This window comes from Siniperca chuatsi, linkage group LG9 (genome assembly GCF_020085105.1).
Source record: "Siniperca chuatsi isolate FFG_IHB_CAS linkage group LG9, ASM2008510v1, whole genome shotgun sequence".
NCBI classification, from domain to species: Eukaryota; Metazoa; Chordata; class Actinopteri; order Centrarchiformes; family Sinipercidae; genus Siniperca; species Siniperca chuatsi.
In genome coordinates this window covers 15,068,724-15,095,035 of record NC_058050.1, presented here as the reverse complement: position 1 = coordinate 15,095,035, position 26,312 = coordinate 15,068,724, and the positions used below count along the sequence as shown (strand labels likewise).

The 26,312-nt window shown below is 40.5% G+C and overlaps 2 protein-coding genes across 7 annotated transcripts in view; both read left to right on the top strand.

The window, feature by feature from the left end:
* nbeal2 (neurobeachin-like 2) overlaps positions 1-13,036 on the top strand; it is a 37,685-nt gene extending 24,649 nt beyond the window's left edge. For all 4 annotated transcript variants that reach the window (XM_044207372.1, XM_044207371.1, XM_044207374.1 and 1 more), the window contains 26 exons: positions 183-326; positions 1,222-1,545; positions 2,605-2,754; positions 2,872-3,029; positions 3,236-3,360; positions 3,461-3,578; positions 3,800-3,957; positions 4,058-4,191; positions 4,290-4,397; positions 4,495-4,590; positions 4,719-4,843; positions 5,212-5,352; positions 5,440-5,570; positions 5,683-5,792; positions 5,906-6,023; positions 6,192-6,289; positions 6,398-6,511; positions 6,612-6,698; positions 6,826-6,935; positions 7,546-7,718; positions 7,807-7,901; positions 7,986-8,102; positions 9,093-9,254; positions 9,366-9,514; positions 9,609-9,744; positions 9,977-13,036. In XM_044207372.1, coding sequence (XP_044063307.1) covers positions 183-326; positions 1,222-1,545; positions 2,605-2,754; positions 2,872-3,029; positions 3,236-3,360; positions 3,461-3,578; positions 3,800-3,957; positions 4,058-4,191; positions 4,290-4,397; positions 4,495-4,590; positions 4,719-4,843; positions 5,212-5,352; positions 5,440-5,570; positions 5,683-5,792; positions 5,906-6,023; positions 6,192-6,289; positions 6,398-6,511; positions 6,612-6,698; positions 6,826-6,935; positions 7,546-7,718; positions 7,807-7,901; positions 7,986-8,102; positions 9,093-9,254; positions 9,366-9,514; positions 9,609-9,744; positions 9,977-10,081 — 3,486 coding nt within the window. In that variant the 3' untranslated portion in view covers positions 10,082-13,036. The remainder of the gene's footprint in view (positions 1-182; positions 327-1,221; positions 1,546-2,604; positions 2,755-2,871; positions 3,030-3,235; positions 3,361-3,460; positions 3,579-3,799; positions 3,958-4,057; positions 4,192-4,289; positions 4,398-4,494; positions 4,591-4,718; positions 4,844-5,211; positions 5,353-5,439; positions 5,571-5,682; positions 5,793-5,905; positions 6,024-6,191; positions 6,290-6,397; positions 6,512-6,611; positions 6,699-6,825; positions 6,936-7,545; positions 7,719-7,806; positions 7,902-7,985; positions 8,103-9,092; positions 9,255-9,365; positions 9,515-9,608; positions 9,745-9,976) is intronic.
* A 2,391-nt stretch (positions 13,037-15,427) lies between these two features.
* nradd (neurotrophin receptor associated death domain) lies at positions 15,428-25,551 on the top strand. 3 transcript variants are annotated; one of them, XM_044207381.1, is made up of 6 exons: positions 15,428-15,909; positions 20,037-20,169; positions 20,352-20,705; positions 22,044-22,257; positions 22,388-22,530; positions 23,577-25,551. In XM_044207381.1, exons 1-6 carry the CDS (start codon positions 15,871-15,873, stop codon positions 23,888-23,890), a joined length of 1,197 nt encoding a protein of 398 aa, XP_044063316.1. In that variant the 5' UTR covers positions 15,428-15,870; the 3' UTR covers positions 23,891-25,551. The 3 variants fall into 3 exon arrangements, with proteins under 3 accessions (XP_044063316.1, XP_044063315.1, XP_044063317.1); XM_044207380.1 differs by having other exon boundaries at positions 22,388-22,542; XM_044207382.1 differs by lacking the exon at positions 20,037-20,169 and having other exon boundaries at positions 15,772-15,909; positions 22,388-22,542.
* Positions 25,552-26,312: the final 761 nt, after the last annotated feature.

Here is a 26,312-nt window from a genome sequence, read left to right as displayed (position 1 = left end):
GTTTTACTGGAGGGTGGAGAGTCATGGTTGGGTGTAGGTAGCATCTGAATCACCTTTTAAATGCAGCTTAAGCTTTATATATTGTACTGAAAGGCTTTAGGTCATTGTAGATGCTGCAAGGTGTGGAAACAGGTCTACCCTTTTTGTTGAGTCCTTTGTTGACAGTTGTTGTTGTATTGCAGATCTTTGAGGGGGTGGTGAACCTGCTGGACAGGTTGAAAGCCTGGCATAGCACCCCTGGCAGCCCCGGGAGCACCGAACTCAAAGAAATGGCCCAGATCGGTCTGCGTATCATCACCGGATACATCCAACAGCAGCATTCACCGGTCAGCTTGAACTCAGAACTTGTGTTGTCCATCCCCCAGTCACGTACACCAACCATAAATGTCAAATATTTCTCACTGCACAAGTCTTTCACAACCCAAACACCTGTACGATTGTAGAAAATATATTTAAAGGGGTTTACAGTATTTATTTCACTTGATAAGCGCACTCAGATAAAGCCAGTTTAGAAATACCAGGCCTTCTATGGATTTCTTTTCAAAGACATTGCAGTCATTCCTCTGAGGGAGTGTTCTGTACGAAAGGGCAGCTCCTCTCAGAGTTATGACTGCTGCTGCTGCTGCTCTTGCAGTAGGATTGTGGGATAGAGTGAGCGGTCATAAATGAGCTGACCATAAGGATTTCCGTCACATTCTGCTGGTTGTGTTCATCTCCAAAGTAGTACAACTCCCCCTTAAGCTATTTGTTTTTCAAAATGTCTGGTTTGAAATAAATTTACTTAATTGCACCCTGACATCACAGCTCAGGGTCTCTTGGAAATAAAACAAGGCCGGTGCTACTTGAGTTGAGTGAATATACAAATTAAAAGAAATGAACATAGCTATATTAATTTCAGTGGTGGAATGTAGTTAGGGTACATTTACTCAAGTACTGTACTTAAGTACAATTATGATGATTTCAGATTTATGTTACTTTATACTTTTACTCCACTACATTTCAGAGGGAAGTATTGTACTTTTTTTTACTCCACTACATTTATCTGACAGGTGTAGTTATTGTGTTGACAAAGACGTTCTCTCATGAGGGATATAGACCCTAGTGAGGACTGGAAGTAAAACGTTACATATACATGTTTGTTTATCATATCTCTTTATGAACTGTATGGATAGGCTTTCAGTTAGAAACATAGCAAGTGATTTGCTTCTTGCCCCTCTTCAGTTGCGTGAGATGGCCTATTTGAAGCTCCACAGCCTTCTCCAGACAGTGCTGTGCCTGAGCTGGGAGGAGGTGTGCTTTCTCCTGGGGCGGCTGGGCGCCCCCCTGTGGCCAGGAGGTGTAATGGATGACACCAAATGTGGACATGCAGAGACCTTCCCCCAACTGGTGCCGATTGTGCGGACGCTGCTCGACCAGCATGCCGACCCCGTCACCCTCCAAAACCTACTACCCAACCTGCCCGTCACCAACGGCAGCACCACTTTTGCCCAAGACCTGAAGGCTTATTGTCACACAGTGGAATGGCAGGGGTTTTATCAGCAGCAGGTTAGTATTTTGGCTGACATTGTGCATTTAAAAATAGATGTCATTTATCTTTTCTTTAGAGAGTCTAGAGAGCATCTAATCCAGTCTTTGGTATGACATAGCAGGTATAATCAAAAATCCATTCTCAGATACTGCTGGATCTGTTCTTTGTCACATTAGTATACACTCTGAGAAATCTAATCCAAATTTATGAAATGCTGTCACAAGTTTAGAAAGTAGAAAAAACAACCCTAAACTCCCAAGTGTTTTCTAGCTGACCTTCAATGTATTTTAAGCAGAGATCAGTTTATGCTCAAACTTGAAGCTGAGATATTTTATAAACGAATGCCAGACACGCTAACCACTAGCTGAGAGGTGGATTTATCATCGCCCTGTGTGACAGTGCATGTTCATAAATCTGTTTTGTTTAGATTACTTTTGTATACGGCTCCCGCAATACATTAGCCAGTATGGCATAACTCTGGCTGCCATGACAGTTTTGAAACTTGGCCCTGGCTGATTTCTCAAGCATGTATGTCTGTGTGTTTGCAGTTTAGCCTATGTATTGGTTTTAAATTAATGTATAGGGTAGTTCTTTAATTTTATGTATTTTTATACATCTTCATGTTTTTATCATGAAATGGTAAGGCTAAGAAAGAGGACAGCAGAGTTTAAACAGTGCAGTAGTTATAAACATATCTCCTCTAATACAATAAATAAATAAAGGGAAACTGTTCAAGAGATGGGGAAGTGTGTTTCTATTCCAATCTCTCGTCCTGTTTTATGCGTCTAACATACAGTGTTCTTCCTTTAAGAATTGTAATTGTAAGTTACCTTTACATATTAAACCATAATGAACAACCACATTTTTAAAAAGGTCAAATTATGCCTTATGGGAAGTGTAAGCTTATCATCACCTTTGTTGGTTTGTGAGTAACCCAGTCATGTAGACTCCTGGTCTGCATCTTTGCATCAAGGTGTTTTTACTTTGTTGAGTTGTCCTTGACATTTTTGTAGATGTGTGTGTGTGTATGTGTGTGTGTCTGTGTTAATGTCCTCCTTCTGAAAATCTACCTCTAGGTTCAGCCCACCATGGAGCAGTATGAGCTGGACACATTTGGGAGGAGCCATGACATCATGTCCAATTTCTGGAATTCCTGCTTCGATGACCTGATGAGTACAGCCTTCAAACGGGACAAAGAAAGATCAGACAGCAAGTCTAAGTTTCAGGTTATAAAACTTTCAGGCTTCTTGCAACAAACATTGTCATATAACAGCTCGCTATAAATGCAGTGTTAACGTTTCACATCACTGATCTGACATTTGTGTCTGTCTGTGTGGAAGCAGGAAGTGATCTTGGACCCCTACCTGAAGCGAGTCAGAAGTGAGAACAACAGGTACTTCAGTTGGCAGAAGCAGATCTCCAGTCAGCAGGGGGTGGTGTGGCAGCACTGGAGAGCTCTACGCAGGCTTTTGACCAGTGAGAGAGGAGCATGGGCCAACAGGTATGATAACCTCTGACTTTTAATGAGTCTTTGAGAGGAAATGAGAGGAAAAAGTCTATCACCAGTGGCCTCCAAGATCTATTTTGCTCTAAGTTGTACAAAATAACAAATACAAACATTTATCTGAAACTATACTGTCCTTTTGCTGTTCCTTGCTGCCCAGAATGTGCTGAATTGTCATTTTTCCTTTGCCTTATTTATGACAGAGTTCAACCAGAGGTGAAAATGAAATTGTCCAATGCAGAGACCTATTCAAAGATGCGCCTCAAACTTGTGCCCAACTACAACTATGATTCTCACAGTGACGCCAGTGCCCAGAGGGACAACATGGGTATGTCACTGGGTATAAACATATTAACTTTGCTCTTTTGTCACATAAGCAATACACAGTAACAGTTTTTAAAAACAGTTTTTGTTTTTGTGATCATCAGGCGCTGACAGCCCTCGTAGCTCTGAACCCCTCCCATTGGCTGTTGCAAAGGAAGCAAAAGTAAGCGACATGGAGGATGATCAGTTAGGAGAAGAGGACGTTGCCTTTTCGGATGACAAGTGAGTTTCCAACTTTTGTGCAAGTGTCTGCAGCTTACAGTATGTCATGTCTATGTTTTCCACGGGCCAAAAACACAAAGAAAAAAGGCACACAAGTTTTGAAACACAAAATTTCACCAAACAGGCCTTAAAAATATTTTAAAAAGTCCTCGAATATTATGTCCCAGTGAGTGTGAATAGTGCAGAAAATGTAAAGGTTTAACTTTTTGTCATGCCGTCAGGGTGGAGGGAGAAGATGAGAGCCAGAAAGAAAAGCTGGTTCTGTCTGAAGACTGTGAGCTCATCACCATCGTGGCGGTTGTTCCGGGTCGTCTGGAGGTTACCACACACCATATTTACTTCTATGATGGCAGCAGTGAGAAAGAAGAGACAGAGGAAGGTAAGAAAATACATGATCATGAACATCACACCCAACTTTTTTTTTTTGGTGCTGTTCTTCAAAGGGTCCTTATTGAAGTGAATAATAACTGTGTCTTTAGGAATCGGGTTTGATTTCAAGAGACCTCTGTCTCAGCTCAGAGAAGTCCATTTGAGGCGCTACAACCTGCGACGATCTGCACTGGAGCTATTCTTCATAGACCAGGCTCATTACTTCATCAACTTCAGAAAGAAGGTGTTGCTCAGTTAAAATTAAACTCCTTCTGCTCTATAATCAGAATAGATGTTTTTTAAAATGATGGGGTGCCTTAAATTCTTTGTCTGCCATTTCAGGTACGGAACAAAGTGTACTCAAGGATCCTGGGTCTGCGGCCTCCCAACCTGTTTTACTTTGGCTCTCGCTCCCCTCAAGAGCTACTGAAGGCATCTGGGCTTACACAGGTGTTTATTTAATTCAGTTCTCTCTGTGAAGCTTAGTTATTGTGATCTGAAGTGTGCTTATTGTGATGGACCAATCTGATGTTAATGTGTTAAACAGAAATGGGTATGCAGAGAAATCTCAAATTTTGAGTATTTGATGCAACTGAACACCATCTCTGGACGCACTTACAACGACCTGTCGCAGTATCCTGTGGTAAGAACACTCATTCTCCCCTGAATGTGTGTACCACTTATATTTCTGATCTTTTCATTACAAAAAAAACATACACTTACAGTGTGAGGAGGCATCATGTTGCGGTTCTGTGTTTTGTCTCTCTTCAGTTCCCCTGGATCTTGTGTGATTATACCTCTCCCATTCTGGATCTGGAGGACCCGTCAGTTTTCAGAGACTTGTCCAAACCCATAGGTGTGGTCAACCCTCGCCATGCACAGAATGTCAGAGAAAAGTAAGCGGTTATATAACAATGTGATTTTTGGTTGTTTCTTGTATTAATAGGATTGCAGATCAGTAGCTAACTGTCAGTTCTCAGATCTCTGCCACAAGCACTTGAATGGAGCAACAAGGATTGGGTTTCAAAACAGTCTGCATTACTACCTAACAATGGCATAATGCTGATAATAAAAATATAAAAGCAACAAAATGTGATAGATTATAAGCAGGCTTATTGTTGATTGTTGTGGCTGCATGGAAGGTTGGAAAGATTGAAAATGTCAATAATTTCAAGGATGCACAATTTTTGGATAATGGGCTAAAACATGCAAAACCATCAGTCTGGTGCTTTAATCAATGAGCATTGTTTCTGTTTGTCACTAGGTATGAGAGCTTTGAAGACCCAACAGGAACCATCGACAAGTTCCACTATGGCACACACTACTCTAATGCAGCAGGAGTCATGCACTACATGATCCGCATGGAGCCATTCACAACTCTGCATATCCAGCTGCAGAGTGGCAGGTGGGAACGCTGACAAGCGCGTGATATTTCATAAAGTTTCCAGTATTCTGTTGTCTCATATTGGTACATGTTGCCGTTGTTGTTTAGGTTTGACTGTGCAGACAGACAGTTCCACTCAGTGGCAGCAGCCTGGCAGGCTCGCATGGAGAGTCCAGCTGACGTCAAAGAGCTCATCCCAGAGTTCTTCTACTTCCCAGAATTCCTGCAGAACATGAACGGTGAGGAAGACTGTACCTTTGGGCAAAATGACAGTTTGGAAGCAAATGAATCTGCTTTGTTTTGTTGTGAGTTATGATAGAGAGGTGATACGTTGTTGTTATACGTTGTTAGGCTTCGACTTGGGACATTTGCAGATATCTCAGGAACCAGTGACAGATGTTCTGCTGCCTCGCTGGGCCACATCAAGAGAAGACTTCATCAAGAAACACAGGAAAGCCCTGGTGAGTCTACACAAACAGCCAGAGTCAACTTAGACAACCTGTCAATCGTGCATTTGCTTTCTAACCTACTATATTCTATTCAAAATGTCAACAACTTGTATCTTAAACTCTAGGAATGTGAGCATGTGTCCAGTCACCTCCATGAGTGGATTGACCTGATTTTCGGTTACAAGCAGAGAGGCGAAGAGGCAGTGAATGCCCTTAACGTCTTTTACTACTGCACTTATGAGGGTAAGGCAAAAGTGAATACTCTTTCTTACCTGCTCATCTTGTGAAGAATTTTTGTTGTCTTCTGCTCCTCGTGTCCCATATTAGCCTTATCAGCCTTTACACATGAAAAGTGTTTTTCTGTGTTCTGGTATGAGACTCACTCTTGCTTCTTGTTTGGCTCCTCTGCAGGTGCAGTAGATCTGGATGCAATTGCCAATGAGACGGAGCGTAAGGCCCTGGAAGGCATCATCAGCAACTTTGGACAGACTCCCTGTCAGCTCCTTAAGGTACAACTCCCAGACTCCCAAATTTTACAGCTACTTTTAAAGCCTTGATTATAAACAAAATGCTGTTAAGTTCTGTTTAAAAAGCGGTAGTATTATATCACCAACTAGGAACCTCACCCTCCTCGTATGTCGGCTGAGAACGCAGCTAGGCGGCTGGCCCGCCTGGACACTTTGCCCCCGAATATCTTTGAGCAGCTCAAAAAACTCCGGCCATTTGTGGAGGTGGGTTCTAAAATGCTTTTAAGTCCTGTCATGATCTCATTATTCCTCTAAATAAATGACTCCTATTGTGTTGGGGTGTGTGTGTATGTGTTTGCCTCAGGTGGTAAGTGATGGCCTTCCTCTGGTCCAGGCAGTGGTACCCAAGAACCAGAATCGCTCCTTCATCATCCAGGGCGCAGATGTACTGGTAAGGTTCAGTTGGACACTTTCACAAGGGCCACATATGAAACTCAACACAATTATGGCAGCAATAATATTCATCTTAAATAGTTGAGGTTTAGCATTTTTGTATTATGGAACTTTTTCCTCTACAGGTGACTGTGAATTCAAATGGCTTGATAGGGACACACAGCTGGCTGCCATACGACAAAAACATCGCCAACTACTTCACCTTCACTAAAGACCCCACCATGACTAATCCCAAGTGAGTGTCCTCAGAAATGTCCCAAACACAGGGGTCCCAGCTATAAGCTGCTCATTGTGTTGTGTGTCTATTAGTTGGTGCAGCTGATTAGTGTCTGGTGATTTTCTCTTTTCTGAGAAAGAACTATGAAATATACCAACATTAGCTGACTTTTAAAAAAAGCAGTAACAAGCTTCTCAGTATTTTTTTTAATTACCTTTTGCATTTTTCTGATGGAAGGTATTTTTTATTTTATTTTTTACAGTTTTGCAAACTCACTTACTTCACATCATTTCAAAAGATGCATATAACTTTCCTGACAATTGGATGGATGCAAAACATCTGTCTGGCTATCCATTCTTTGTCTGTGAAGCTTCAAAGCCTGTTTAATTCATTGAAATTTGGTTTAATGGATCTTATTTTAAACTGGCCTTGAACGAGGATGACATAAACACAAAATAAATCAGGATAAGAACCATTTGAACACTGGGTTTCACGCAGGTTGTAATTTGCAGATGTCATGACAGTTTAATGTGCTGATTATAAATCTCCTCCACATTTAGGCCACAGCTCACTCTCACTTCTTGTTTCTAACTTGCTTTGATCTTTCCAACCCTGCTTTGTGGTGCAGAACGCAGCGTTTCTTGAGCGGACCTTTCTCTCCCGGGGTGGAGATCAGCGCTCAGGTGTTGGTGGTGTCCAACGACGGCCGTCTGCTGTTCAGCGGAGGACACTGGGACTGCAGTCTCCGTGTCACCCAGCTGGGGAAGGGCAAGCTGGTGGGCAGGATCTGCCGGCATATTGGTGAGCTCTTATTGTCGTATGTCTAACTTATATGTGTGCTTTGTTTCAGTGTTACATATTTATTTGTGTTTTTGTTTGTTCCACAAAGACATCGTTACTTGCCTGGCTCTGGATCTCTGTGGCATCTACCTCATCTCTGGTTCAAGGGACACATCCTGTATAGTGTGGCAGGTTCTACAGCAGGTAAACATCTTCAAATCTCTCATGCTTGTACACATGTGCATGATTATAAGCTGCCATCAAAGTTATGGCTTTTTTGTCCTTCAGGGTGGCTTCTCCGTCGGCCTGTCTCCTCGACCGGTGCAAGTTCTCTGTGGACATGACCAGGAAGTCACCTGTGTGGCCATCAGCACTGAACTGGACATGGCTGTCTCAGGGTCAAAGGTCAGAGATATCACTCTCTATGAACAGTTGATAAGCTTGATACAAAACAGACACAATATGGACAATAACTAACAAGGTAATAATGTAGGGCTGCAACTGATGATTATTTTCATTTTCCATTAATCTGACGTTTATTTTCTTGTTTATTTGATTAATCGTTTGGTCTATGAATGGTCAGAAATCAGTGAAAAATGACATCACAGTTTCCCAGAGCCTAAAGTTTTAATCTAACCAACAGGCCTAAACCCAAAGATATTCGGTTTACAATAATGTAAGGCAAGGAAAAGCTGCAGATTCTCACATTTGAGAAGCTGGAACATTTTGTATTAATTAAGTATTAATGGATAATTAAAATAGTTGCAGAGTAATTTTCTGTTGATCGACTAATTGATCAATTGACTAATCATTTCCGCTCTATAGAAACCTCTTATGGCAGAAGACTTTTTTATTTTCTCTCTCATACTGCTTGAGTTCTGTAGGTTTGAGCAGATGTGAAAATTGCTGTTCAACCTAAATAACCACAATATGCTTGAAAATACTACTTGGATGTTCTCCGTGCAAACTGTGATGCGGTTCATTAGAAGTGAGAATGTAATCTGTACCAGCTATGGGAAACAACCCCAAAACACACACTTTATAAGTATGAAGAGACAGATGTTGCCATCTTATAGCCAGCGGTTGTTCATACCTGGGAAGCGTAATGTAACTAAATTAACCATGGGCAATCCACAATTTTGGCAGACTCTCATTTTGAGCAATTTTTTTTCATGTGCTCCTAATTGGTATTGAAATTAGAGAAGATACATAGAACATACACGTCCATTAAGGCTTCAGTTTGATCTATTTCGACTCTCTCTGTTGCCAAAAGTTGCAGCATGACAGGTTTCCAAAAACTCCTATAAACTAGCTACTTGTGAGTCCATGTGGTTTGCATTGTGAAATTAAAAAAACATGTTTACTGACCCTCACTTGCTGTTCACTGTGTGTCAGGATGGGACTGTGATAGTGCACACTATCCAACGAGGCCAGTTCCTGCGAACACTGCGGCCTCCTGGTGATAGCTGTGTACCTGCCCAAATCTCTAAACTCCAGGTGGGCATGGAGGGCCACATAGTGGTACAGACCTCACTGAAGGAGCGCTCTAATAGAAAGGTACATTAATACATACGGTACAGTGTATACACAGACACAGACAGAAAGACGCACTCAAACAAGTTTCTCGACCTGTTTATGCCAATACCAAAATTCAGCTTATTCCTACAGGGCGAGTACTCCATTCATGTTTACTCAGTAAACGGCTGTCTGCTGTCCTCCTTCACCATGGAGGAGCAGGTGACTGCTCTCCACCTGGTGTCTGAATACATCATCCTGGGGACCATGCAGGGCAGCCTCCACATACGAGATTTATGCAGGTAAAATAATTTGAGAAAATCATTTGCAGCATGTATACAAAACTTTAAGTCTAAAAGTTTGGTTCTTCCATTCTAACTCTTCTCTGTTTGACAGCCTGGATGCTCTGGTAATGCCCCTGGCCTTGAAGGTTCCTGTGAGGAGTGTGTCTGTCACCAAAGAGTGCAGCCACATCCTAGTGGGACTAGAGGATGGGAAGTTAATTGTGGTGGGGGCAGGGAAGCCAGGGGAGGTGAGAAACAGGACATCAAGTGTTTGTGACATGCACGATTGGGGTGGTGCTGCATGTTTGTATGTGTGTGTGTGTGTGTGGGGGGGGGGGGGTATTCATGTATTCATATGCTAAGTACTTGTTGAAAATCAGGTTTTTCAGATGATAATTGAGCAACTTTAGTCTAACATCCTAATCTCCATTTTAGCCCTCATGCGAAGCTTATGTTTCATGTTTCCCCTCCTGTTCTCAGGTTCGCTCAGGACAATTCCACCGCCTTTGGAGCTCCACACGCCGCATCTCTCAGGTGTCATCAGGTGAAACTGAATACAATCCCACTGAGAAAGCTGCCAATTGAGATGAGCGATGGTGGAGGAACTGAGGACTCTACAGGCTGCGAATACCTGCATGCCAAGATGCTCGGCAGACCCAACAAGGCCTTCCTTCCTTTACATGCTGGGAAACTATCCTCCTCAGCCATTGATCTCTCTGAGAGAGCAACTATACACTGAGCACTTTTAATTTTTTTTATTTTATTGCGTATTTCATTTACAGTTGTGTACTGTTTTTAATCAGCATCATTCCAAAGAGTGGCCTTGTTTTGTGGACAAAGAAGAGCTTGGGGGTTTGAGGTTGTGAACTGCTGTTGGGCTGTACATACAGTGAGTCATATTTCAGGGATGTGACTCCTGGTGATGCACATGCAGCCTCAGACACAGTGAAAAGTAATGCTGTGAACTCCCCGGGCTCCCATGTTCTTGGCTTCTTTCTTGTCGGAGGAACAGCTGTGATCCCTATGCTGTTGAATGCCCCAAAGCCATTGTTTGACAATGGCACGTTCTTAAAATTCCTGGAAACTTGAAAACTGCTGTAGATGTTGCTCGAGACTTCCATATTGCAATACTGGTAAATACCACAAGGGGGTTGACTTTGTAAAGAAAGACACAGGGGGTAACTGATCACTAGTGAACCAATGCTGTGTTGTAATCTTTAGCGGTCGACATCAGGATTTGCTGATCCTTGCACCAGAAGTGCACCACAATACCACAGTGTGTAATTCTGCATTCCTTTAAGCTCTAAGCAACACAAAACTGTTACAATTAAAGCAACAACTGCTTTAATGGTCAAGTATGTGAAATATATTCACTTTTTTATCCTGATTGTGGAGCTTGGATGCAATGAAACTTAAGAGGAGAGCCTTCTGATGCCTTACACACAACGGAGTAAAGGCCTTTACAAATGTGTCTGTACTAGTTTTGTTATTACTCTGTTCATCACATGACTATATCCCTGTTTTATTTGATCCGAAAAGTGCCTTTTTTATCTTGTGTCTTGAGCCATGTGTAAACACTGAATTCCAATCATCTATTTCTATGTATGATCACTATATGTCAGATTGTATCCCTGCTGGTCTGATTTAAACACACCTTACTAATCTACTACGACTCAGATGTGGATAAGATGTTGTTAATGAACTCAGTAAACTGTTGGCTGGATGCACATACTTGCCTGTACTGGTATTGTACTGTTTATGAAGCGCTGAAAGCATCTGATGACTCTGAAACATGTGAGCAGACAGTCTATGAGTGAGCTTCAGAGGAATTCACTTCCTGCCAGCTTCTTTTACTGTGGCTGGAACAAAGTAGTTGTTATTCAGTGTCATGACAGGAGAGAGACAAAAGGAACTATTTGGGTGAATGCAATACCCATGACATGGTGCACACATACAAATTACCTAGTTTTTATGAACTTAAGTGATGCTCAGAATAACCTTAAGTGTAAGCAAGTATAAAAAAAATGTTGTTTACTTATCAATTCATCTGCTTCCACTCTGGATATACACAAAATCAGTACATTCAGGGTGTCTGAAATTTACAATTTATATTCTAAAGATACACCTGTAAGATGAGATACTGTCTAGAAGTGTGTGGAACTGAGTGAATATGAGAATATAAAGGATTGTTTGCATAATCAGCTGTTCAAGTACACATTTGATAATCTATAATATCAATTCATGTAACACTGCTCTGTTTTGCTCCAAGTGTTATGAATGTAATACTTCACTTAATTATGCAGAAATTCACAGAGCCTTTAGTTTAATCAGTGGAGCTCAAAATGGAGGCTTCCTTTCAGATGTGGGTCTTTACAATATAATATATTTGATGATTATTTGTTGTTCAAATGTCCTGATTCAAAGTGACACAAAAAGCCTTAAGTGAAGGCCAGCACTGCCTTGAATTTGGACTTGATCCATTTTCCCACTATTAGTTAGCCTTTGTATTGTTCTTGAAAGATGTTGAAAAAACACTTTACTTTTTAAAAATTAAGCAACCTGTGCTTCTGGTAACTTTAACATGACAATGAGAATCGTGATTGTGTGTGCGGCTGTCTGTTTTTTCTCTCCACTCCATCTGTTTGTATCTGAAGTCGCATTCAGAGTCTTAATGCTCTCTCTTGAAATTGTCCTAATATGGCCAATAATTGTGACTGCACACTTACATTCAGGAATCCTCTTTTCTGTGAACCACGGCCCATATCCCGAGGATGATCGCCCATTACTGAAAAATGAGCTCTGATTCTTGTGTGTGAACCACAGCAGGAAGGAAACTTATCCGCTGCCACAATGTAGATCATCCAGCTCCTCTACTGTAATCCCAGCCTTGCATGCGTCTGTGATGTTAGCCCTATTAGAGTTGAAAAGGTCACAGTGAGCAACAGCACATTTACTTGAAGAGGAGACTTTGATCTCATGGTGGGCCGAACATCCTGTCAGCCTCCCCATAAACACCTCCGGGGGTACAATTCAGATGGGGTGGGGAGGGGTGAGGTGGGTGATAAAACCGACCTGTAGACCCCCAGTCAAATACAAACCACAGAATAGTGACTCAGGGGAGTGGAGGGGGAGGGTGAAGAGAAATGCAGTCACTCTGATGTGGCCCCATTGACAATGGTGGGAGGGGTTGACACCTCGCTCTTGGTTATTGGCAGTATCTCACTCTGACCTCTCCATACCTGAGGGCTGGCTGAGGGGATGGATGTTGTGAAATGCTGCAATTTTGGTGTTGTTCAAGTTGTTCCTGCCAAGAACCGCAACAACCCTCAAACAGGCCTCCGTAAACCCCCCTCTCCTTCTCTTCTTCTCTCCCTCTGATTCATTTCTCCTCAGGCCTATGGACAAAATCGTATTTTTTATTGCCTTATCGTTCCCACCCATGTATGACCAAGGAGGAACTCGGCCCTCAGATAAAGAGCCTGTACCCCTACAGCAAGATGATGTAGACAAGTGAAGAATAAAGAAGTGACAGGAACTGTTTATTTGTCTGATTGCTGATAAACTTGTGTTTATTTTATTATTTGTTTGATATTGCTGCCAATGCACTGTAAAAATCCCCATCTTACCAAGTAGTTTTTCTCCTAAAAGCCATTTTTTGTGGAAACATTTTTTACTAGTACAATAAGATTACAACAACCAGTTTCCAATAGACTTGCTTTAAGAATATTCTAGTCATGAGTGTTGGTATCTTAAGAATAAGGTTGATTATTGCACTAGAATTAAGAAAAATTATACTTGATTCTAAAAAAAAAAGCTTGAAACAATAATAGACCAAAATTTGTAAAAAAAACACTAGAGATTTTTGCAGTGTCAATGACACTTAAGCCATGCATAGTAATTTTTAAGGGAGAAAAAACTGACCAGTTTGTCTGTCTGCGTGTATGAATATAAACACTGAAATATGGCTTGAAGTTTTATCAGAGCAGGAACATCCTCTCTGTCTCCTCTCATCCCTCAGCAGGCTTTGAAGTGCAAGTAGTATTGTGTCTGAGAGCTATCCCCATTTGTTTTCCTCTGAAGTCTCCAGGCCCCCCTGCGATGCATTCACTAGAATTTACAAGGTGTGTAATTTACCCTGCGTTGGTTTTCTAATCTTTTGAATTGCTGAGATCAAACATGTACTTCTTCTTAAGGGCATCTTGTTTGATTCACATGCTCTCTTTTGTTTCTGATAACAACTGATCACAGTTCTATGTAAGCATCTCTGTAGGGTTGTAAAATGGTGTCGTGTCACAAACCTCTATTTAATATACTTTGATCCACAAATGTTTTTTTTAAATTCACTATTCACTATGATAAATGTTGTGGGAATATACCAAAAGTAAAAGTACTCATTATGTAGAATGGTCCGTTTTAGAATAATATATATTACATTATTGTATCATAATTATTGATGCATTAATGTACATATCACTTTAATGTTGCAGCTGGTAAAGGTGGGGCTAAGTTTAACTATTTTATATAATGCTGGGTAGTTTAATATATAATATTACATCATAATTTATTTGTTGATTATATTTTGTATTAATAATCTGAATCTGCAAAGTGACAAGTGACTAAAGATTTAAAACAAATGTAGTGGGAGTAAAAAGTAAAAAAATTGCCTCGGAAATGTAATGGAGTAGCGGTATAAAGTAGCATACAATTGAATTACTGAAATAACGTACAAGTACATCAAAATTGTACCTAAATACAATATTTGAGTAAATATTTACTTTCCACCACTGCCAGCAACCATTATGCCCTATTACTGTGACCCAAGGTATAAGTAATAGTATAAATAAGTATAAATAGATAAATAAGGCATAATAAAATAATCCTATGACTAAATATAGACAGAATAAATTATGCTATTGTGAAAAGAAGCAGTATGAAATAGCACTTCATAATACAAGGCTGAGTTTTATTAATGTATTGGATTATATCATTATTTCATGATTCATGATTGTGCAGTGGTGGAGAGAGTATTCAGATCCTTAAGTAAAAGTAGAAATATCCCACTGAAAAAATACTCCAGCAATAAAAATGTTACTTAAGTAAAGGTACATTCACTATCATGAGCAAAATGTACTTAAAGTATAAAAAGTCAAAGTGCTGCAATAAAATGGCCACTGTGAGTGTTATACAATTATTTATGATATTACTGAATTATTATTACTGATGTGTTAATGTATAAGTAGTATTTTAACTATTTTATATACTGTTGAGTAGTAGTTTAATGTATAACAATGCAACATAATTGTATATGCTAATGTTTTGTGTGTACAGTCTTAATTTTTTTAAGTAACTATAGTAACTATAGCTGACAAATTAATGAAGTGTAAAATGAACAATAGAAAATAAAATATAGAAATACTCAAGTAGCCTAAAATACAAGTAGGCTACTTCAAATGTATACTTGTGTACAGTATATTAAGTAAATGTGCTTAGTTATATTCCACCACTGATATTTCGTCTGTATTTATTCATGCATTTTTTTATTTCATAATGGCCCATTTATTCATTCAATATTGAACACTTTGGGTCTCCATATATTACTGCTTAGTAATATTTTCATACAGTAAATCATATATTGCATTAAAGACCGGCAGCCTTTCATCAAAATCTGCCATGTCTGCAGATTTGTAGTCCGTAACATCACCTTGTGTTTTTATTTAAAGATATACTGTTGATTCCAGCAGGTTTAAGGGAATGTCAATCATTTGCCTAGATAATCACACACATACAGTGACAATGTCAGACTTGATTGCAGTTCTTTGCCTTCCATTACATTTTTGCTCCCATCACCGCGTCGGAGAGATGCAGCCAATCAGGAAGCCAGTTTGAAAGCTCGGGAGATGGGAGGAGAAAAGGCCCAGGAGAGCTCGCAGGAGCTTTTCCTGTCTCATCTGTTGCAAAGCTGCAGGAGAGGTGGCAGTCCATGCGTCCTGCCAGCCGAAACAGAAGAAACTTTGCGTTAACTTACACAGTATCAGCAGGGAATGCATTGAGAGAAGGAAATGCGTCTACCGCGCTGTTACTGGGAGAATCTACGGATTACACAGCCTGCAGTTTAAAGCCGCTTTCTCATGCGTAAAAACATCTTATTACTGGACTATGACCGAAATTTCCCGTCTGCGGAACCAGCGCGTTTTATGAGAAGTTGGTCTTTTTTAGTGCCAGATTAAGATAACTGAAAGTTTTTACTTAAAAAAAGTTTTACTTTTAATGCGATTGTTGAGGGCTGCAGACTGAAAAAAAAGTTCTGTGAGAGATTTCTGAGACGCACCAATCTGTCCTGCTCGAAGTGAAGGAGGATTTTGGAGACTGAAGACATGAGACCGTTTGTCATCTGCGCGCTTCTGCTGTTAAAAGTAAGAAACAGTTAATTACTGCTTTACCAAACACAATAACGCTTACTCAAAAGCCTTTATAAACTGCTGCTTTCTTATTTCACACTCTTATCATTATAACATCATAATAGTAGCCACTGTAAACGTCAACCACCCAGTTCAATTTTACACAATTGTTCTCAAAGGAAATCTGTTTTACACCACAGAGCAAGATATCATTAAGGCTGTGTCACATGGCCTCTGTTAGTGAATATGTTTGTTGTCATTTTGCAGTTGGCAAATAACAGTGGAAATAGTGAAGGGACATCTGATTAAATCTCATCCTGTCTTTCTTTTATAGTCTCTCATGACTAAACAAGAGTGAAATCAAACTACTCCTTATTTTTGTTATAACACTGCTTGTTTCTGTGGCCTACCTACTGTACATCTGCACATGCTGTTGTAGACTTCCAGGGTCAAAAAACACCCTTCAAATATGTGAAGCAAACTTGGATCATCAGACAAGAACAAAACACAGGAGCACACAGTTTATGCACCTACACAGAGATAAATGATGTATTTTATGAACAAATTATAGTTTCATTGGGGTTTGATAGCATATTATTAAGCCAGGATCAGTGTGAAAAGAAGATCCCTGCCTCCACAGTTGCAGACAATAATTTGACACTCATCTACCTCAAAAAGCCCATGGGGCCTGTAGTCCTGTCTGGACACGCTCTTCAGAGTCAAAGCACTTTTGTTAGATCAAAGTGTTTAGATAAAACTTCAGTTCTTAAAAAGATATGTATCTCTTTCTTATTATAAGGGTATAATAATCAAAAGGATTTCTTTTTGAAATGTAAGATGCCGTTTCTCTTCTGCTTTGCAAGCACTGACTTTAAGTGTGTTTCTTTATTATTCACTGGATGATTTAGTGCAGAAGATGATTGTATCTTACAGTATGTGAGCACAGTCTTCATGATTTGTTACTGTTAACTCGGTTTCTAAGGCTCAGTGTACATGTTGTCGTATTTGTTGCAATTCCTGGTGAAAATGTGGCGTAACTTTCAGTGTTGCTGGGGTCTGGATATCTGGAGCAAAGCAATTATCATCATTTTCTCCCAGTTTGTGGTGTATGTGTGTGAGGTGGTGGTGGTGGTTGTGTGTGTGTGTGTGTGTGTGTGTGTGGGGGGGGGGGGGGGTTAGTTTGTTACCACAGTCATTTGAATTTCCATAGAGTAGTTAAGCAGATTTCTTAAGGGGGCAGACCTCAGGACCATTTAGAAATTTGAACCACTTCTCAACTCTTTGTGGCAAGGTGAAAATCAGTAGATTAATAGTTAACAGATCGCTCTGTGCTGTCTTGTTTGATTCACGATCATAGTTGTGGGTGAGCTTTGTGCCTGAAAAAGAGCCATGTCCTTTAATTTGTCCCTTATGCTCCCTGTGTACTAATGACAGTAATCAGTGGAGATGGGATGTGCAGTTTAGACAACTTTCCCTCAGCCCAGGCTGTCTCTGCTGAAAGACCTCTTGTCTGTTCCTGTCACAGACAGATTGTGAAGGCTCATGGGTCATTGTCTTCACAGGGAGAGAGCATCCTTTTGTGTGTTTATTTTCACGCAGATTAGATTAACTGTGGAAACTCTGCACTTCAAAAGTGGTCTCACTTCAAAAGGGCACAAAAAATGTTTCAGGCACAGAGAAGGCTGAACTGAAGTGTGTGTGTGTGTGTGTGTGTGTGTGTGTGTGTGTGTGTGTGTGTGTGTGTGTGTGTGTGTGTGTGTGTGTGTGTGTGTTTGTGTGTGTGTGTGTGTGTGTGATGACTGAGTGACTCCGGCAGCCGTGGAGTTGAGAGCCCCATTGAAAGTAGTGCTCCTCGGTGGTCTGTCTGTTCTCACTGGGGAATCCCTTCAGATTGCAGCTTCTTACCTACATGGAAAAAGCAACTGCAGCCCCCTTTCCTTCAGACTTTCTGCCCCCAAGGCAACAGATAAGACTGAATACACTCTGGTGCATGCATTGCACACCAAATTAATCTTTGGATATGAAAATTGGATATGATGCCAACGTATGATATTGTAGGAACACTAGCAAATATGGTAAGATGGTAAAGGTTTCACAATGATCGATAATAGTTGTTAATTAATTGGATAGGGTTATATAAATGTTTAAATGGTAGAACATGTTGATTTATGTGCCACTTAAGTGAAACTAACAATCTAATAGTTTGACTTTGCAACAATCAGAGCTAGCTGTGCTCTCTCTTTCTGTTATTCTTCAGCCACATACCCTAAAACTGTGATTTGTTCATTTTAATACAATACATAAACGCATATGATGTGAATTTATTGGTTTATGTCTCATTTTTCTGTAAAGATGAATTTAATTTGAAATCATACAGTGTAAACACTATCAATTCATTCCAGTTAAGTGTAATTAATATTAACTGTATACTGGAATATTTTCTCATACCAATACACATTAAGTGGTATCCATATATAGTACTATTTCTTACCGTATATACAGAAATAATGATTTACTCATTTCTCTACTGAGTAGATCACTGTTCCCTCTCGTCTCCAGTGGGGCATGGACTAAATATTTTATTGTACACTGGGCACCAGTGGGTGAAGTGCCAAGCCTTTCCTGCTCTGAGCCAAGTTGGCCCTCCAGGCAGGCTTACAGACTCACACCAGGCACTGTAAAATTACTTCTAAGCTGGAGGTAAAAATAAAACAGAGCCACTGTCACCAAATATTTATCAAAGTGTAGATTGAGGGCTAAGAGTTTAGCTAGTGTTAGCAGAGGAGCTCCATCTGTCTCATGGAGAGGACCAACCAGAGTTACCAGGAAGCCTTTATGCTACAAGTTATTACGGTCCAGGCTTGGTAACAATCTGCAAACTTCAAACATCCTACTGGTTCCTGCCCGCTGGACTCCACTACCCTGACACCCTAATGTCTGATCTGGGTTCTGTGGCTGGTGCTCAGATATCATCAGGCTCCATTGTAAGCACCGCAGTAAAACTGGCTGTTGTTTTTGGACTGAAGCAAGCCCTTTTTCAAAGCTGTTTCTCCTGTAGTATCAGCATGGAACATTTCTGTGTTTTGCGAATGGGGGCATGGCATGGTGTGTATTGTGTGTGTGTGTTAGTGTATGTGTTTCTGGTGGGCTTTTTGTTGGAGGCTCTACAGGTTCCCACATGTTGCCTGTGTTTCTTGGCAGACTTCAGAGACAAAGAGAGACATCAGTGGGTTGTTTAGCTGTTACTTTTTCCCTTTGCAGGAGGTTAGTTGTTAGACATCTGTTTGCTCTTGTCAGCCCTCAGGCAGAGTAGGCCAATCTCCCTTATAATGTGTGCATGTTTAAGATGCCGTAGTTCAGAGCCTGGAGAAGGGGAGTTAGTGAAATACTGACCTTCATATACACACCTGCAGGGCTCAGCGACTTCAAAGGCCCATTCTCACCCAAACAGACACTTGCATGCTGGGCAGCCTTAGTTAACTGACACCCTTCCCTGGGGCTGGAACCGTCTTCTTTAAATACCTCCCCCTCCTTTTCTGATGTCAAGACATGCACACACACACACACACACACTGTATTCACACACACAGATACACATTGTTATTCACACTGATTTGGAATGAGTGGGAGGGCGGAAGCTCTTTTTACTTCTTCCTTCCTCCTTTTCTGAGTGTTTTCCTTCACCTCTTTATGTCTTATTCTTTCCACTGGTCTAAAGCCATCTGATTAAAGCCAGCCTCTCCTGTCAGGCACCACCCCTGCTGCACAAGCCGTTAGGAATGTCCGATCTATCCCTCATGTCATAACTCAAGCGGGGCTCTCCATTACCCACTTGCAGATAAGGACTCAGAGCACTGTAAGGGCAAAAACTGAGGCAGATAGAAAGATTAAAAGGCCATTTTCAGTTCACCCAGTTCCCCGCTTCTTTAATTGCACAGGGGTGGGATGAGTGTGGTTTTCTTCTCACATATGGTGTATGACAGAAAACTCCTTAAACAAAGTAAAACTTTCTTATTTGGCAGCTACCTAAGTTAAATATGAATCATGTAACGTCAGAATAGAGACAGCTGATTCAAAATGGCCTTAAACATAAGATTTTTTAAGTGGTATTTTTTTCTAAATGTATCATTTATTTACTGTAGGTTACTTTTGGAGATGCCTGTGCCAGTGGCCAGTTCACTGAATCAGGGCAGTGTTGCACTCTGTGTCCTGCTGGCTTCGGGGTAGAGGTAAAGTGTGGGAAAGAGGATACCAAGTGCACACCATGCCCCCAGGGTAAGCAATTATAATCTAATGTTACTGCACCAATGTGGAATATGTTTTACCTGCCTTATCGTTATCTCTCTCATCTGTTCAAGAGGCTGGAAGATTTTAAACAGCACTGCGTCTCATCATTGCCACTGATATTTGTGAGAGAAAAATGTTTTATCCAGACTAACACTGATTTTGTTTCCCAGGAACATTTTCCTCATCTGAAGGCCTCAGCCCTTGCCTTCCCTGTGCCAAGTGCCCACCGAGTGTACCCATGGTGGCCTCTTGCTCTGCCACTCAAGACACACAATGTGAATGTGACAACGGTTTCTTCTTTTTGAGCACCCACGGCCTGTGTGCGCCTTGCTCCAAGTGCACTCGCGGTGAGGGTGTTATACGGGAGTGTGGCCCACAGGGAAACACGCAGTGCCAGATCTGTGGACCAGGAACATTTTCTGAGGAGCGTGTTAGCACCAAACCCTGCCAGTCCTGCACCCAGTGCTCTAACAGTGAGGTGGAGATCCGAGCCTGCATGCCCAACTCTGACACACTCTGCATGGGTGAGTTATAAGGAAGAATTCAACTTTTAAAGGACAAGTCTGCTGATATTCTATATATTCAAAAACCATCAAAACAGCAATAAATGGATCCTACTAACTAATAAGTATTCTCTGTGTAGCCAAAGCCTGATATAGTTTATGTCTTTGTGCCATAGACGTAGAAAAGGTTTCAGTCGTAGTCTTATTTTGTGCCATAGACCTCCATTGTTCCTTCAGGAGAATCCTACAGTCATTGTCCTGCTGCTGTAAATTCTTACTTGTGCACCAAATCTGCAGCTGAAAATAGTCCCCAACAAATCATCCCCACTATTTACTCCTGTTTGAATAAAGTTTGCTAAAAATTACAATCCCAGCTGTTGTAGTAAATTACTTGACCTTTAAAAAAAAAAGAAACTATATATTTGTGACTTGTTTTAAAGATTTACGTCTTTTAGAGTGCCGCAGACAGTAAGGAAGTTGGAAAGTATTGAAAGACAGACTAATTCTTAGTGTTTGTTGGGTCTCTGTAAATAATATTATAAAGAGTACAGTCTAGACCTGCTCTATAGTAAAAGTGCAAAGAGATAACTTCTGTTATGAATTGGCGCTATACATATATATATATAAAACTGAAGTGATTTTAATTATTGCATTGTTGGTTTTGGTCTTTTAATTTGCTGACAATAAGAAAAATACAGAATATTGCCAGCGTGATCCCTTTAAGATCTAACGCGGTGAAAGGCAGCAATAGTGAAATATCGAAGAATGAGCTAAAGGAAGGGGGACAGGGAGTGGGAGGGTCTGTGAGAATACAACGACATGTGGTCAACACCTGCATCCATTCCACACCTCATCTGAACACTCCAAGCTGGGAAACATGAGTAGTGAAAAAAAGAGCCTACTTAAGTGCTGTAATCCAATTGGTATGAGCTTGACAGGTCTTTAGGTTAACTGCCCTCAAAAACCCTAGGGCCAAGGGAGGCTGCTGACCCTAACAACTAGTCTGTTTGCTCCCAAATGGCTACACTCGCTCTCCAGGAGTAAGGTCATCTGTACACAATCTGGGTCCATATGTCCTGACCCTTTGACCACAGAGAGGTCAGCACAGTACCTTGTAGTGTTTGATCCTAAAATAGGCATACTGCAGGAGGGAGAACGAGGCTGGAAACAGGGGCAATGAAAGGTTTTAAAACCCCAGGGGACCGGGATGACTGAGGGTATCATTACATCAGACGCACAGGCGTCTGTGGAATTATTTCTGGCCCTAATTTATGTAGCCCAAATGTGTTTCTGATGTGCATATGTAAAGATGCAATGACTCTGCCGCTGACACGTCTCTCTCTTTCTCAATCTCAATAGATAAGAAGCTGCACATTCTGTCTCGCCCTGCTCTGGATGGGCCTGATGGGACCCGTGATTCTCCTCGCTGGCCAGATGAAGGGGAGGCCAGTCCATCCCCTGGAACGCCCAAGTTTACCCCCCAGGATGAGGGTGGCAGCAACAACATTCTGGCCTACGTGTCTGTTCTGGCTGCTGTGGTGCTGGGTCTGCTTCTTTATGTGGCTTATAAATGGTGAGTTTTCACTGGAGATGAGTTCTAGTCCTTAAATGGATGTAATAATGATTATAAGATTGGCCCTGGGATGAAAAAATAGCTTACTGTGGGTAGCTTAACTGACATTGTTTTCCTCTGCTCTTCTCAGCTGGAGATCATGTAAACAGAAGAGGGCTCTCTCTAAGGCCCGTGCGGCTGAGTTGGGAACATCTCCAGAGGGAGAAAAGCTCCAAAGTGACAGCGGTGTTTTTCTGGACTCTCACAGCCTACAGGACAACCAGCCCAGCAAAGGTGTGGTAGACGGTAGGCTCTTTGAAACTAAACTAAATTAAGGTTTCAGAGGCTTCAGAAGACATTGTAACAAAGTTACTAAAACATCTAGACTTTATTAACTCAATGTGCTGAAATGCAATTACATGCATTACTAGCTGTTTAGATTATTGAAGAAAAAAATCAGAAAAAGAAATCACATGTAATCCTGAAGGCTGTGGCAAGAATTCTAACTAATACTAATCACGTTACCTCACTACTCATAATACTTAATGGCTACTTGTACGTTTCAGAATTGATTTTAAAGTCCTTGTTTATAAAACCTCAAATGACCTGGGACTTTCTAATAGGAAGGATTGTATTAGAAAAAGGACAATTCATTTAATGTTCCAGACAGAACAATATTGTTCTCCACTCTCTCTCTCTCCCTCTTAAAGGTACCCTTTGGAGTATTTGACCACTAGCGGCGCTATTGAGCAGTGTTGTATCTTGTATCTTATGCAAACGTACAAAGACGCACATATATGTGCTTTCCTTCCGCCAGTTTCAGGCTGTTCCAGTGATTAACATTTGGTGGCAGTAATGCACCAAGAATTGTAGCAATGTGCCAACAAAAGGCAGTGAAGAGGAAGACTGCTAGCTAGTAAACATGTATCTAAACAGTGCAAGTTTCAAAATACTTTCAGAATTGGCTTATTATTTATGAAGTAAATGCATTTGACACATTTGTTAAGCCTCAAGGATACACACAGTGGGTTTTGGGAAGAAACACTGAACGTAAACACAAGTTTGTTTGTTTACAAGAAAACTCCACATGGTTTAGGTTCCCAATGTTCCCCACAAGAATAATGATGAGGAAGCTTTCTAATTTCAAACCTATTAAATGTTAAACTTTGTATTTCTAAAAAGAACTATTGTAAGACCTATGTTTTTAGTCTGCCATTTAATTTGGAGTATTATCATATCCATTAATAATATACTATTATTATTACTGAAAATATCCTATCAGTTAGTTTTCTTGGTAGAAATAGACAAACAGTAAGCAAATTTTGTTTGTGTTTCCACAGGTACTAAGAGGGACAGCAAGCAGGACAATCGTCTGTACATCAACCTACCCCCCCACAGACAGGAAGAGGTGGAGTGTCTCCTGCAGGAGGGAGGGGGCCAGGGATGGAGGCAGGTGGGCGCAGCGCTGGGCTATGAGCCTGAACAGCTGGACCTGTTTGGGCGGGGAGAGGCCCCCGCTCACACGCTCCTCTCTAACTGGGCCCAGAAAGAAGGCTCCACTCTGGGACTGCTGTGTTCTGCACTGGCCCGCATCGAGAGGCCTGACGTGGTCACAGTTCTTAACTGCCCCGCGCAGGGTGTTTCTGTGGTCTGACAGCTCCTCAAACACACGTATGACACTAACAGACTCAAGTGAAGAGCTTCCATTGAAATGACAAGGGAGGCACTCTGATATCAACACCTCTGTCACTGTTGGAGGCTGCCACTGATGGTTCTGATTGCTTTGTTGGACACTTATAATTCAGTTTTTACCAAGAGAGCTAATTATTCTTGTAACACTTTCCTCTACCCCAATTTATGTCACCATTTGATTTACCATGGATCCAACTGCATGAAAGAATCTCCTCTCCTCTGTTATAACTACAGAGCAAATCAGTTACCAGGGGAAATGAACAGACTGAATACACAGTATGTCGCAACCTCTCACTGCCACTACTGAGGGAACAACATTTTTCAATTCCGGTTAAGCCTCAATACCTTGCTCAATGGACACTGCAGAAACCTGGTCAGACTGGATTTGACCTACAATGACCTCCACATACATTTACAATGTAGTTTACATGCACACAAATCCTAGTTACTGTGAGTATTCGGTTACTGGCAGGAAACAGAATAATGTGTTTACACATGTTCAATGAGTTTGATTATTCTAAAACCACTGTACGTGTTATTTGGACAGTAATCAGATTGATCTCCTGCCCCCCTCTAAAAAATATCAGCCTTCCATTTGCTATTGTAAACAAATATGGACGGCTTAGATAATCAAGTTTCTAATGTGGCTAGCCTTGTTATATGAATCACAACTTCAGCAATCACTTTGGTATTGCAGTTCATTTTTGCCAAAAGGAGACGTTTTTTTTACAACAACACTGCTTTCCACCATGATGTGTCTTTCCCTATTTGGGATCATTTCCATGCACATGTGCACGCCTAAAAAGAGAAGAAAAATCCAAGACACCCAATTAAAGGTTTACATGGCCAAGTGATCAGATTTCTCCAGTAGCAATGAGGAGGGTTGAATCTTCTTAACCATCCCGATGATGCTTGCAGTTGCTATTTCCTTTATAAGAACACTTAAACTAATGTGTAGATGGGAACTACTCACTAGATTGTTTTAAAGATTTGTTTCCTTGTTCTGTTTTTTTTTTCTTCTTTTTATGCTGCAGTCACTAAGTAGCCTTGTTATTTGTTTACACTGAGGATATATTATGCACCAGCGATGTTTCAGATCTCATCAGAAGACACGGAAATGAAGCATTCTGTGAAATATAAAAACACCTTTCTTAGCTCTTCCTAATAATCATCTATGATTATAAATATCTTTAATATTGCTTTGTTTGAATAAGTCATGGCTTAAAGTGTGATAATTTATGAACTGTGAAGCCTGAAGAAAAGGAATAGAAATTAATCTATTCTCCTTACATTCATAATACACAGCTCCATTTTTGTCACCTTGATTTCTTATATTAGACACAGAAAAAAAATCCAAAGACACTGTTAACACCAATGCTCGTGTCCAAGTTGACATCTTGCTTTTGTATTTATTTCATCACCATTTAAAGTCTAAAACTAAATAAAATCTATGAGAACCATGGTCAACTGTGGTGTGCTAGTTACACTATGTGATGTCCTCAGATGGTTTGATATTTTTTTAATGCTAGCCATGTATGGTTTTGTGTATATATTTCCTAATGGAATGCCTCAATGTGTTTTTGTAAGAGTTTTATTCATTTAATAAATAACTTTGATAAGTCACTGCTCTTTTGTTGTAACCGAAGAACTCATGCAATAGATGATACTTAAGTCTTTATGCTGCAGTGATTCTGCAGTTGCTTGTGGGGTACATGATTGTGGAGTAGCTCAATTACATTGGGGAAAAAAATAGAATTAGAATATACAATTACAATGAATAAAAAAAATATAACACTATTTTCTAAGAGTGCCTGAAAACTAGTTAGCAAGCAAGCAGAGAAGTTGAAACAGCTAAAAGTGAAACGGACAGCTAACCATCACCTTTAAAAAGTAATGGATAAATGGATAAAATAAATAGCTAAAAGTATTTGGTAATGGTAAAAGTAACAGTTGAAATATCTAACAATAAAAGTAACCAGTTGACATGGTTAGCTTTTGGAAACTAAACTAATGGATGCTAAAATTAATGGATGAATGGTTAAAATAAATAATATTACCAAAAGTAATGGGTGAACAGTTGAAAAAGTTAGCTAAAAGTAATGGATAAATGGTGAAATACCTAAAAGTAATGGAATGGTCAAACTAGCTAGCTAGGTAATAGTTAGCTTAAAATAATGGATAGCTAAATAGTTGAAATAGTAGCTAAAACAAATGGATATACATTTAAAATATTATAATAAATGGATGAAATAAATGCCGATGTTGAGTTCATCTGATTGGGCTGAGAGAGTACAAATAAAAAAGAATCAACAGGCCTCAGTAGTTTTTACATGTAGTTTTATTTTAATTAGCCTGGATACTATGTTATAAAACCCACTTGATGG

Bases quoted from the DNA above. Each gene is read 5' to 3' on its own strand.
- nradd (XM_044207380.1), top strand. From the start codon at position 15,871: ATGAGACCGTTTGTCATCTGCGCGCTTCTGCTGTTAAAA. The intron at 15,910-20,036 runs GTAAGAAACAGT...TATTTACTGTAG, and splicing joins GCGCGCTTCTGCTGTTAAAA to GTTACTTTTGGAGATGCCTG. The intron at 20,706-22,043 runs GTGAGTTATAAG...CAATCTCAATAG, and splicing joins CTCTGACACACTCTGCATGG to ATAAGAAGCTGCACATTCTG.